The sequence below is a fragment of the Pelobates fuscus genome, chromosome 1 (assembly GCF_036172605.1).
Source record: "Pelobates fuscus isolate aPelFus1 chromosome 1, aPelFus1.pri, whole genome shotgun sequence".
Lineage (NCBI taxonomy): Eukaryota > Metazoa > Chordata > Amphibia > Anura > Pelobatidae > Pelobates > Pelobates fuscus.
The window spans coordinates 76,244,711-76,257,946 of NC_086317.1; the positions used below are offsets into that span (position 1 = coordinate 76,244,711).

At 38.0% G+C, this 13,236-nt stretch overlaps 1 protein-coding gene across 3 annotated transcripts in view; it reads left to right on the forward strand.

Moving 5' to 3' along the window:
• Window positions 1-12,847, forward strand: part of CLUH (clustered mitochondria homolog) — a 58,431-nt gene extending 45,584 nt beyond the window's left edge. For all 3 annotated transcript variants that reach the window (XM_063449788.1, XM_063449780.1, XM_063449797.1), the window contains exons 15-26: window positions 1,136-1,198; window positions 1,490-1,734; window positions 2,029-2,113; window positions 4,185-4,338; window positions 5,357-5,496; window positions 5,680-5,760; window positions 6,667-6,792; window positions 7,340-7,461; window positions 7,957-8,050; window positions 8,447-8,581; window positions 9,763-9,836; window positions 10,466-12,847. In XM_063449788.1, coding sequence (XP_063305858.1) covers window positions 1,136-1,198; window positions 1,490-1,734; window positions 2,029-2,113; window positions 4,185-4,338; window positions 5,357-5,496; window positions 5,680-5,760; window positions 6,667-6,792; window positions 7,340-7,461; window positions 7,957-8,050; window positions 8,447-8,581; window positions 9,763-9,836; window positions 10,466-10,637 — 1,491 coding nt within the window. In that variant the 3' untranslated portion in view covers window positions 10,638-12,847. The remainder of the gene's footprint in view (window positions 1-1,135; window positions 1,199-1,489; window positions 1,735-2,028; window positions 2,114-4,184; window positions 4,339-5,356; window positions 5,497-5,679; window positions 5,761-6,666; window positions 6,793-7,339; window positions 7,462-7,956; window positions 8,051-8,446; window positions 8,582-9,762; window positions 9,837-10,465) is intronic.
• The last annotated feature ends 389 nt before the right edge of the window (window positions 12,848-13,236 follow it).

Consider the following 13,236-nt stretch of genomic DNA (forward strand, 5'->3'; position numbering starts at 1 on the left):
CCTTGGTCACTATTCAGCTCTGGTATTTGATCCATAACTTTTTTTTTTCTGAACTTTGGTTAGAAATTAGTATGTTTTATCCAACACATTCACAATCCAAAAAAATCCCATAATCATTTTCTGTTGGCAAAGCAGCCCAAATTAGAAATCCTTATTGACTTAAAACAGAACTTAAAGGATCACTATTGGGTCAGGAACACAAACCTGTATTCCAGACCCTATAGTGTTAAAACCACCATCTAGGCCCTCATGCCTCCATAAATATAACAAAATCTTACTGTATTCAAGTCTGAAGCTGTGGATCTGCATGCTGTTTGCCTCAGAAAGATTGAATCAATGAATCTCTAAGTAAAGTTCAGTGTCTGCATGCAGAGGGAGGAGACACTGAATGTTGGATGCATTTTAGGCAGCCATGACCCAGGAAGGATCTCTAACAGCTATCTGAGGAGTGGCCAGTGAAGTTATCACTAGGCTGTAATGTAAACACTGCATTTTCTCTGAAAAGACAGTGTTTACAGCAAAAAGCCTGAAGGTAATGATTCTACTCATCAGAACAAATTCAATAAGCTGTAGTTGTTCTGGTGACTATAGCGTCCCTTTAACTTGCAGTAACTTGACCTGTGCATAAATACTCTTGATCTCAAAATTAAGTAAAATTACTCCATCTTGCAAAAAATCTACACTGCCTCTCTGACTCATTGTATAGTGCTGTAATATTATTGTGCAACAGTGTGTTTCTGCTGGTGCGACAGGATTTCACCGTGAAACGCTACACATACAGACTCCAGGCACCATGAGCAACTCAAATCACTGAAGCGGTCATAATGCTTGGAGTAATCTTTTAAGCACGGGTTGTGGTGTGCATATTGTTATAATAAAGACTATTTGACCAATGGTCTAAGTGGGTTTTCACCAACTAGTACATCTGTTTCTCTATTGTTTAAGAAGTGCCTGTTCTGCCATGGAGGTGCTGTTTATATGAGTGCATATTGCAAGCCAGGTTTCTGGCCAGTGTAGAAATTAACAATGAGTTTTTCTCTTCTGGGCTGTACTGAAGCTTTGTCATTTGTACTAACGTTGTTTTAAATTCGGAACAAGTTTAATATTAGTTTTTTGGTTTTTTTTTCCCCTTCAGAGAATTTTAGTAAGTGAAGTGATTACCCGTTCTGCAAAGCACATATTTAAGACCTACCTTCAGGTAAGAACATTTTTTTGAATGATTTGTTCTTCAATCTATGGAACCCCAAGTGTTTTTATAATCCTCATTAATGTTAACATCTTTCAATAACTGTAATACAAAAATGTATAATTTGCCAAACATCCGGTTATTGTACTTAAAGCTGAATGGAGCGCATGCTGCTAAGCAAGAATGTACTCAATCATGTTTAACTGTAATTTCCAGTTCACATGTATCCAATCTCGTGTTCTGGTTACACCCAACTCCTCGAGGCAGCTTTCTGATGTAATTTTGACTTTCATCTATTCACAGGGTGTGGAGTTGTCCGGATTATCTGCTGCCATCAGCCACTTCCTGAATTGCTTCCTCAGCTCCTTCCCTAATTCTGTTGCTCACTTGCCCACTGATGAGCTGGTGTCCAAGAAAAAGAATAAGAAACGCAAGAACCGAAATCTCAGCAGTGTTGATAACACCGCATGGGCAAGCGTCACTCCTCAGGAGCTGTGGAAAAGCATCTGCTCAGAAGCTAAAGCCTACTATGATTTCACTCTGGAATGGTAACTAGCCATTTTTTAACAGTCTTGTGTTACCTTTATTTTAGACCGGTTGTAGATGCCACGGGTTACTCAAACACTGTCAATCATAGAATGTTTGGCTGCAGGCTGCCTGTACAAAGTGTAGGTTGCAAAGAATGGATTCCTTTGGATGTTGTCCCCTTAGGGTTACCTGACCTCTATGGGTTTTGTGAGATATTTAATTTCTGCATTCTGTCAGGCAGGGTTTAAAAGCATAGGCTGAGATCACATGGTTTGTTACCAGATTAATGATATTGAATGGATTTCCTTTTTCAGTGAAAATGTAGACCAAGCAGTGGAGAACTATAACATCCAGAAAATCAGTCTTCTGAGAGAAATATGTGTCAAAGTTGGAATTCAGGTAAATGAAATGCTTGTGTGAATCTTCTAAAACAAATGTAACGTTCGTACAACAAAAATAAGCAGCCAGTTTATTGCTAGGTAACCTCTGCAACTTTATTATAAGCAATATCCAAGTCTTACAATGGCTCTTCCGTTATCTTCTATGAACCTTTTTGTGTTGCTCGATTGTAAATTGTTTTGATGTCTAGTTGACCCGTGCATTTTATTGGGCCCCACATCTTTCGAGTGCACAAACCTTCTCTCTTTTCTGAACAGGAGAAAGTTGGCAATGATCCAATGCAATACTATCAAAACTTATTTAGTACTCACAACCAAAAAAAAATATTGCCAACTATGCGTATTTTTAATGTGTCCTTTGATTTAATTTATGGGCTCCCCTCTTAAAAGAAAAAAAAGCATAACATTTATTTTTAACCCAGCCATTGGCCAATATTTTCCTGTAAGCTCCTTCTCCCCCTCCCCCACCCCCACCCAGAGATCATCTTTGATAAACATGACGTACAGTGCATGTGCAGCAATCTCTACCAATCCACGTTCCTCTTAGAGAAACATTGAATCTAACACTTAAATGTCAGATGCGTTTGGCATGCTTAGTGCAATCTTGCTATTGGTAATGATGCCAAACGGCAAGACAATCAGTGTTCAAAGATCTTAAGGAGGAATTGCCCCTAGTGGCTGACAGTCTGCACTAATGGCATGTTATCTGAATAATACAAACATTGCTGTTTCTCGGAGAAAAAGGAACAGCATTTATAGGGTGTCATTTTAATAATCTGATAATGTTTTCATGTGTGTAAATAAGATATATTGTTATTGGAGAAATAAAACAGGAGATTCCTCTGTACTTTAACAAAGTTTACTGCATTGTGCAAAATAATTCTCGTTTTAAAAATAAATGTGTTGATTAGAATGCAGATAAGAAATATTACTTGGGTAAAATCCGCCTGCAGCCTGTATAAACTCTCATATTACATCCTATACATTTTTAAGTTATTTGAAAAGAAATACATATTTTTGACTTTTTTAGTTTGAAATTGAAAATATCTTTGGACAAGGGGTTTTATTCTTAGAACACTGTAGGTACTGTAATTGTTTCATGCCATTGAAGTGGTTATAGTGTGAGAAGTCCCCCAGCGCCTTTCCTTCCATTTTGTATTAAGAGAGTTTTCCCAGCAACTCCTCTACTCTGTGCTGATTGTACTTTTCAGGAGACATTGGCCTAAGCAACAGTGGGTTGGTGTGAGTGGCTTACCGCTTTTAGTGCTTATTGCTGGTACGAATTGGTATGACCAGAAGAAAAGTGTGTAATCTCTGCCTTAGCCATACCTTTAGTGGAGGAGATGGCCAGCCCTGGAATCGCATTCAGTGTTAAACAGCTAAAAACGTTTAGCACTGAATGATTTAATGGAGGAGGAAGCACCAGGCACCATAACCAAATCAGTTAGATGGAATTGTTATGGTGTCTAGAGTGTCCCTTGAAATCCCATTGGAAAATGAAGTGAGATTTTGTTGTCATCAGAAAGCACAGGAATCTACAAAACCATTTTCCAGAAAAATGTAAACCAAGTTCATGGCTGGCTTTAAATATCAGGTATTAAATATCAAATGTCAATAGATATCAATAGGATTGAATGTGACAGGAGAAACATGAGCTACTTCATGGCACCTGGTAAATGTAGTATTATTAGTGGTTATCACAAATTCTGTAGCACATGTTGAAAGGATAGATGGAATGACTGTCATTGTGTCTTATTCTAGTGGACTGCCGTGTCAGACGTTTACTTAAGGTCCAAATGCTATATTTTGACAGTACCTATTTCCTGTTTTTTATTTAGCATGGTTATCTCTATATCTGGTATGGTAATTTGAATGGTTTATGATATTTTCGAAAATCTCAATAATAAAAACAGGCCAATTTATTTTATAAGCTGGATATGCCTTCTCCCCCCCCTCCCCCTCCCCCTCCCCCTTCCTGAATTCTTTGCTTTGACTGCATTCCCTGTGACAGCGTACCATTCTACACAGTGTTTGTGTAGCCTTGTAACTGTTTTGTTTTCTTTACCCCTCAGATTCTGCTGAAGGAGTATAATTTTGACAGCAAACATAAGCCGACTTTCACCGAAGAGGATATATTAAACATATTCCCAGTGGTGAAACATGTCAACCCCAAAGCAACGGATGCGTTCCATTTCTTCCAGAGTGGGCAGGCTAAAGTACAGCAAGGTGAGTGTGTCCTATGCCAGTCCTCACTTTAGCTTTCACTTCCTGAAATATTGAATAAATTTTGGGATACACGAGACACGGTGACTAGAGCATTTTCAGTTTCTCTCTTATTTCAAGTTAAAGACGCTTGCATCACTTGACTTTTTTGTTTTTGTTTTTTTTGTTTTTAAACCAGCACACAAACTCTTTTAAACCAATATTAAAACAAAAAAAGCAAACTGTATGTAATATTTCTACACTTGGTAATATTCCGTGGTTAGGCATGACTCTTCAGCCTCCCCACCCGTCTCCCTTTCAGACCAGTCCAATAACGACCGTTACAGGGCATCATTGTGCAGCAGCAGGAGAAAGCAGTCAATGGAGCCTGCTCTGCATGAATCACACTGATCAGGCTCCCTCTGTTCTCCACCTATCAGATGTTGCAAGATGAAGAGATCTTCCAACTACACATGTGTGAATTTGTCCAGCATAACAATGCACTTTTATAGCATTCCTAGGTATGGCAAACTAGTTGGATCAGTGTCTCCCCTGGAGTGGGTGTGCCAAGCAGAAGAAAGCAGAAGCAGGTCAACATGGAAAAAATGAAATCCCGTTTACTAGCTTTCTCAGTCTGCAGAGTATGGAAACTCTCATTCAAACCAAAAAGCTGTTGAATGAGATAGCCGTCTCAAAGTGAGCCATGGCCCTTTAAACGCCCTTTTAATTTATTGGGGATATTTCCCTAAAGAAGGCATGTTGGTGGAAAATTGCCCCAAATGTAGGAAGCTCAGGGGGAGTATAAATTGAAATACTGATCCTGGTTTGGCTATAAGTGAGCACTATTTTCTTTGGCCAGCAGTCAGTCGGTAAATCCATGCAGGATACAATGCTGTTCTTTAAATGTACAGGTCCACAAAGTAGGCGAGTGCAGTTATGGACCTTTTCTGCCATGCTTGTTTGTGCTCTTTGTCATGAAGAATTCTGTCTGACAGCTGTCTGTAATCTTTCTTTCTTTTTTTTTTTTTTTTTGTCCGGTTAGGTTTTCTGAAGGACGGTTGTGAATTAATCAATGAATCCTTAAATTTGTATAACAATGTCTATGGTGCCATGCACGTGGAGATTTGTGCCTGCCTACGACTTCTAGCACGGCTCAATTACATCATGGGCGACTATTCTGAGGTAAACCAACCATTGGCTAGGAGCACAGCGAGAAGATAATTGTAGTCGGCAGCAAATTATAATTTTTATTTTTAATTATTTTTTTTTTAACATGATTTTAGTTAGGAGAATTTAATATTATCAGATATCATATCACTTTTGAGTGTATTGCATTATTTTCCTTCTTAATCTTTCCCCTCTTAGGCCTTAATCAACCAGCAGAAAGCTGTAATAATGAGTGAGAGGATACTTAGCGTTGAACATCCCAGCACCATCCATGAATATGTAAGTATAGTTAAATATTTTCTCATCTCTGTATGCATTCTCTATGCTGACTGACAGGGAGCCAAGATGGAGGCATACAGAATACAGAGGTGCGGGTTTTCGCAATGTTTTTTTTTTCATGCAGGCTCTGTCAATCTTAGCCAGGGGAGGTGTGACTAGGGCTGCATAAACAGAAACAAAGTGATTTAACTCCTAAATGGCAGTGAATTGAGCAGTGAAATTGCAGGGGAATGATCTATACACTAAAACTGCTTTATTTAGCTAAAGTAATTAAGGTGACTAGTGTTCCTTTAACCCCTTCCACCCCCTAGAGCCTGGCGGGAGGGGGTCTGGGGGTGGGGGGACCTAGAGACGCTCTAGAGCCAGGAAAACGAGTATGTTTTCCTGGCACTATAGTGGTCCTTTAATTGTTTCCTTTTGTCAAACACCATTATTAAAAGGATGCTATAGTCACTAGAACCACTATAGCTTTATTTAGTGGTTCTGGTGTCTGCAGCCTTGGCACTGAGAAAAGGCTGCTGGCAAGTAATACCTCTAGTTGCTGTCCCTTAGATGGCCACTAGAGGTGCTTTCTGTGTCAGTGCTGCACAGTGTGAAAGGTTTTTTTTATAGAGATGCATGATTCAATGCACTTCTATTGGGAGATGCTGATTGGCTGCGATCATCAAAATTGATGCTCTCAGCCACACAAATATTAAAACAAAAAATATACATGTTCCAGTTGGACTTTTAAAGAAAGCATATGTTTAAAATTGATGAAACGCAAAATGGGATTCTGTGCAAACAAATGTAATAATCCTTATTGAAGAAAAAATATACAAATGGATTTTACTTCACAATGACAAGTATCTTTTCCTGATATTAATATCGATTATTCTTTGTGTTTTTTTTTTTTGTTTTTTTAAGGTTAATCTAGCATTATATTGTTTTGCAAACAACCAACTTTCCACCGCATTAAATTTGCTGTACCGGGGACGGTATCTCTTGCTGTTGGTGTATGGAGAGGGACACCCAGATATGTCTCTGTTAGATGTAAGTGCATTTTTGGATATTTACATATTTATGTCAAAAATATCTAGTCAAAAAAATATCTACTACATGATGCAGAGAGACTAAAACAAAATCCCATTAGAAAAATGTCGTTTTCAGTCACTCTGCATTGCAGTTTGGGCATGGTTGTAAAAACCCAACACTTCCTGCTGAATAAAAGTCAGGGCAGAGCACAATGGGTATAGAGTGTCTGTCTACTTTTCTTTCGGAATCTTTCTAAACACTTTACCGAACAGTTCTTCATCAACACAAATGTTCAAATTATTTTAAATAGGATTGAAGTATCTCATAGTATCTGATTTTACATTTGATAGTAAATGTTTACAGTTCTGAGCTCCATCAGTAGGTCAGCTGTACTTCTTAGTATAACCATATCTTTAATGTTCCATCTGGCCATGTTAACTCATGCTCTGTTTAGTATCCTATGTTTGCCTGTAGTGTAATTCTTGGGAATATGTGTTGCTTTGTTCTCTCTGGTATTTAGATTATCACAGCCCATTAAATTTAGCTTTTTTACTTGTCTCCTTAGAGCAACATTGGACTAGTGCTTCATGGAGTAATGGAATATGACCTCTCCCTCCGATTCCTGGAGAATGCTCTCACAATAAACACCAAATATCATGGATCCAAGTCTCTGAAAGTAGCACTCAGGTGAGATTGCTTTCATTTAAAGGCCTGTTTCTAGGAATTCAGCTTAATTCTATATATTTTCTGCACTTGCATTGGTGCATTTATTGAGGAATGAAAAGGATTTGGGGGGGGGGGGAGAGAAGGGTTATTTTTTTTTTTTTAAATCTAGGATCTATCCAATATAGTTTGTAAAATCCTCTGAAAGTCATTCAGTTAATGGGATGAAGTGGTGGGGGTTACATGCTTTCTGTTGGCAAGGAGAGCTGACACAACCTCTTCTCGGCCTTACCCCATACGTGAGGTTAGAAGAGTTCAACTTCTCCCTGATTCTAGATTGGAAAATGAACGATGAAAATGCCTGAAATGAACAGCTCCCCGATTTTATGACTGATAAATGTAATATTATGGAATTGGAGGATATTGTAAACCGTAATTTCCAATGTGACATTTCATGCATCAATGACATTATGGACGTCCTATGTATTGAAGTTAAATGGCTTTGATTTTCCTTTTTAGCCATCATCTTGTAGCCAGAGTGTATGAAACAAAAGGAGAGTTCCGCTCTGCCTTACAACACGAGAAAGAAGGGTATACAATCTATAAAAACCAGGTATGCCGTAACCTCCCTTTTCCATTAGATACACATAGTGCAATCAGTATGGCATCTATTCCGTTTCATATTTACCATTTCATGTTGTGCAAGCTTTTGTTGTTTTGAAACCATCCTAATGGAGCTCTGAGCTGTTGATTTGCAGTGAATACATCCCAATTCCCTGATTTGCCTATTTGGGCATAATTTCGTGTAAGCATCCCTGTCCACTTTTGCCATAATGCACCAATTGCCAAAATGAATGCCAGACCTCTTAATGTTTAATGCTGGTATTACAAATAGGCTAAATGGATTGCTCTGCATTATGGGGGATGTAGTCCACATATTTTACCAGCCAACTAATCTCTATATAGGACAATCATTTTATCAATGGCATTTCTTTTTAATTCTACCTAGCTTGGGGAGCAACACGAAAAGACCAAAGAGAGCTCAGATTACTTAAAGTACTTGACACAACAGGCCGTGGCTTTACAGCGTACAATGAATGAGATTTATAAGAATGGATCCAATGCCAATATAATGCCTCTAAAGGTAAGTGTTTCTTTACCAGATTGAGAGGTGTATTCTGCTTCCATTAATATCTTTAATCGTTCTGATATACATGCCATTACTTGGGTTTCAATTAACTACAACTCCATACTGAGGCCCATGAAGTACTACCTACAGTGTAAGCTCAGGATTGTTATAGATAGTTAAACTGGCTTCATGACGAGTCTCACCCCCTCCATCCCCCTCCACAAAGCGCTCACTGAAAAACTGCAACAAATGTGAATTTGCAGCAAATTCAGGCATTTCAGATATGATTTTTACTTGTGAAAAACATTTTTTACCATATTTTTATTTCATTGTGTATCAGACCAGTTAACCCCAGCATGGAGTGTCCCTTTTGTTTCCATATGTTATTTATACTAAATTTCTGTATACACTTAACTAATATTTATGCCTGATCCTAAGCAGTGTTGACTAGTGTGTCAACATTTTTCTTTCTTTTTTTTTTTTTTTTTTCTAACCCAGTACTTTTTCCAGCAGAATAAGCCCTGGTCAAAATGTAATTCTCACAGTGACAAATATATTGCCTTGCTTATCAGTCATGACCCCAGAGGGGACACTTGGCACAAGTCAAACTAGTGCTGGGATTTCTTGGCTAACTCCTAGTCGTATCACCAGCACCTGTTCTGCATTCGGGACATAAAGGCCGTACTCCATTAAACGGATTAACATCTTTATTCACATACAAAATTATATTTAGACATCAAATGCAGAGGAGGGGAGAGAATGCACATATGCAAATGTGTTTCCCACTAGACATACTAGTGTCTTAAATGGCAAGAGAGAACCCACCTGTCTGCACTCACACGGTAGGACCTTTCAAATTTAGAACACTTCACTGCTGCACTATTGAATTAAGGCGTAATAGAACCTACATTTGTTTCCTGTTTTTGAATTTTTAGGTATAAAACGGACTGTATTTTGTGACTTCCAAAGTTTTATATAGAACTTCTTTTTCTTTATTCTACTCTTTCCTTAGCCTGTTTTTCAGGCTTGCGTGATGTTAGCTCAGGTATATACAATAATACATGTGCAAAGATTAATTCCGCTCTAGTTTTTCAGTGCTTCTCATTTACAAAGAATTCAGAATTCAGCTGCACGTGTACCTCTGACAGTCATTGAGAAAGCCGTGTGGATGACATTTAATTTTCTTGCTTTCTTAGTTCACAGCTCCAAGCATGTCTAGTGTTTTGGATCAACTTAACATTATCAATGGAATCCTGTTCATCCCACTCAGGTGAATGATTTGTCTCTTTTTTTATTTTATATCGTTGTATATTTACTGTATCCTTTGAAGATATAATCAAGTTTGCTCCTGGGTTACACAGGCAGAAGATCGATTTTCCTTATCCTCCTCCTTTGGCTATATCTTCTACCCTTCTGCTTAGATGTAGCTTATACTGGGAACTTGACCACAAAGTTCTGGCCATATGCGTGGAATGCCTTTCCCCGTTCTGACCTTGGTGAACATAGTTTCCTTTCCAGGCATGGCAACCAGTAATTGCTGGTCTTCCTCTAGAGCACGTGAACGCACCCTAGTCTATATTTATTCCAAATCAGACTTCACATTAGAACTAAAGTTAGTAAGCCTAAAATTCAAGACTGTTTGTGTTCCATTCTCTATAGTAAGGGTTTCTATCTTCTCTTCTAGTTAACCTAGCATAATGCATTTCTCTGCTTGTCTACATTTGTTGGTCAGTCTATCTGGAGGGCCGGCTTCAGTACGAACTCAGGTCTCTAGTAATCAGTCCAAATACTCGTGTTGTCCCGGTTCACTTTCTCAGTGCCGTGAAGAGTTCATGTTTTGATCTGAAACTTCTCGTTCATATTTTCTCCTGCCTGTGCTTATCAGTATAATTTCTTTAGTCATAGGGACCTGGAGCATCTGAGAGCTGAAGTTCAACGTCGCCACCTGCTCCAAGAATCCATAAAAATAGCTGAAAACCAAGAAGGGAAAGTGCAAGAAACTAAAGAGCAAGAAGAGCCTCAAACTAGCACAACAACAAACGAAACACCCGAGACACAGAACTCTGCTTAGTCCTCCACTGCCTTTTTATTTTTCAGTGTAAAACACCATTTTTAGAACATTTAGGCTCAATGAGTTTTCTAACCTGACTTTAGTGGGTGGAAACGATAAGCTGCAGAGGTACAAATGCAGTTAAAATAACAATGCAAAAGAACTAATTCATGATCCACCAATCTAAACTCTCTCTGCACCACCTGTGTTTGCTGCACTGAGGCACCTCCGTCCCGAAGCAGAAGCAGGAAAAGTGGGTTTGACTCTGCCCGAAAACCAGGATTTAAGTTTGTGTGTTTGTGTGTGTGATTTAAAAAAAAAATAATAATAAAATCCAGTTCTACCTTTGTATATTGTAGGAAATCAGCAGGTGTGCTGTTTAGATGTGACTGAACCTTTCTCAGGTCATTTCCTATGGGAATCTCGAACAGAGTATAATTGATGAGATGTGGAAAACAAGCCAGATCCAAGTTGCATCACTGTGTTCTGAGACGAAAGGTGCAACAAACAGCCCTCCACTAAGCCATACACAGAGGGGATTGAGACCCTAGTATTCCACAGCACGTTTTGGCAAACAGTAACCAGGATCATGTTCTGTGGTGGCACACGCTAGATTTCTAAACTAGGGGATTACACATAGTAAAATGTCCTATGCTTCCGTCCGCCTATTCCTTTCACTATTAGTCTCGTGTATTATATACTTTGTGTTTTTGTTTTCTTCCTGTATGGTGATTGAGGCTTGTGAATCATGTGTATTTAAGTATTCTCTGTTTGTCTACTTGCTGTTATTTCTCTCTAAACTACACACATTATCAGTGCCTGAACATATAACAGAGCCATGGTCACAGCAGTATTTTAGTGAAGAGGCTAATGCTTTGGGGAATAAATGCCATATCTAGTTGTCCTGTGGACATAATTTCTTCTTCACCTTTTATGGCCAGTCTTTGTTTTGAAGAAGCAAAGTTTTTGTGCCATTTTTGTGTTTAAAGCCTTTTTCAATATCCCCTCCCCCACCTTTCTGTTTAACCATTGGCCAAGGCACAGTGTTATTAAAAAAAATGCCACTATAGTGAAAATTACAATGGATAAAATTGATCAGGCAAATTTTCTAGATGGCTGGTTCCTACAGAACTTCAAAGAGTAGTTTATAATATATTGTCTTTCTTTCTTTGTAGTGTCTTTGTCGTAGCAACTTTTGATTGTAAAGACAGTATTTGTCCTTCATCACTTGCCTTAACTCTAGAATTCTGCAGTTCTTCAGCATTTGCACTCTCCTGGAGCTTGGCATAATTCTGTAATCTTTGGCTGCTCCATCCTTTTTGAGAAAATAACTTAAAAATATTTAAAATAAATTAAATAACTAAAAAATAGACTTGCTACCGTTGAGCTGCAGTATGTTTAAGAGGGCTAACCCCACACTGGCTTTTTTTCATTTTTTTTTTTATTTTTTATGCTGTTCTATTTGCACAAAAGGAAATAATTCTAGGGAGACAGTGGACTGGTTCCATTGCATATGTCGGAAGAATGTAACACCTTATAATCTAAAGGATCCTGAAAATCCTTGTAATTTGAATTGTTATTCAGAAGTCTATGGGGCAGGGGAATCTGCAGGTTTATAGCATTTGTATAACAATTTATAGATTTCATAGGACTCATTTTAACCACCTGGTGCAGAGTATTCTGGGTAAATCTTTATTTTGAGAATAGGAGACCTGGTTTATTTTAATGTTTCAATTACTTTTTTTTATATTTTTGCGCTTTTTTTTTAGTTTCTTTTTCTTCGGTATTTTGGTTAATAATTGTAATCATTAAATCGTTATTTTGTGGGAAAATAGCCCTGTATTGTGTTGCTTACAATCAAGTTACTAACAATCACTTGTAAACTGTACAGCTCCGATTGTAAAACATGTAAACATTTTTGTGTTTCGACTGTGTTTAAACGATTGTGATGTTTGTTAAACTTAGCCTGGTGTACAATTCTCTGCTTTGCAGGCTCTTTTGACACAGCAGATACCCGATTACTACTGCTCTCCTTCAATCTACTTTTATGATGGTTGAAAAGCTGCTGTGTATTGTTTTATGGGGATAAAAAAAAAAAGAAACTTAATTTGGGGGATGGCCTTTTACCAACAATCGCAGGTAAAGCAAAAAAAAAAAAATCATTGTTGTCAATCATAAACGGGTTCTTGAACTTTGGAAATTTTAGCCTTCAATAAATTGAGGACAATGTACTGTGTGGATCTATTTTTTATTTATTTTATATATACAAGAATTGACAAATGTTTTGTATTTTAACTTCAACCAACACAATGTGTAAAGTTTGGAAATATATTTTCTGTGTAGCCTGGCATAAACAACATCTTTTGTTGGCTACAATGCTGCCATGGGTTTATAGAACTCTTGTCCCTTGGCACAATTGCTTAATTTAGTCTTAACCCATTTTTAAATGATTTAACACTGAATGAGAGTTCCTAGCCCCCACTGGAATTATGTCTATGATAAAGATCACACTCTGCTCTAGCAATACCAAGTCATGCTGGCAATGGGCACATGCGATTGTCAATTTATCGCTCTCAGCCCATCATTTCTGCCCATTTTTGCTTCAGGTAATGATTCCTCA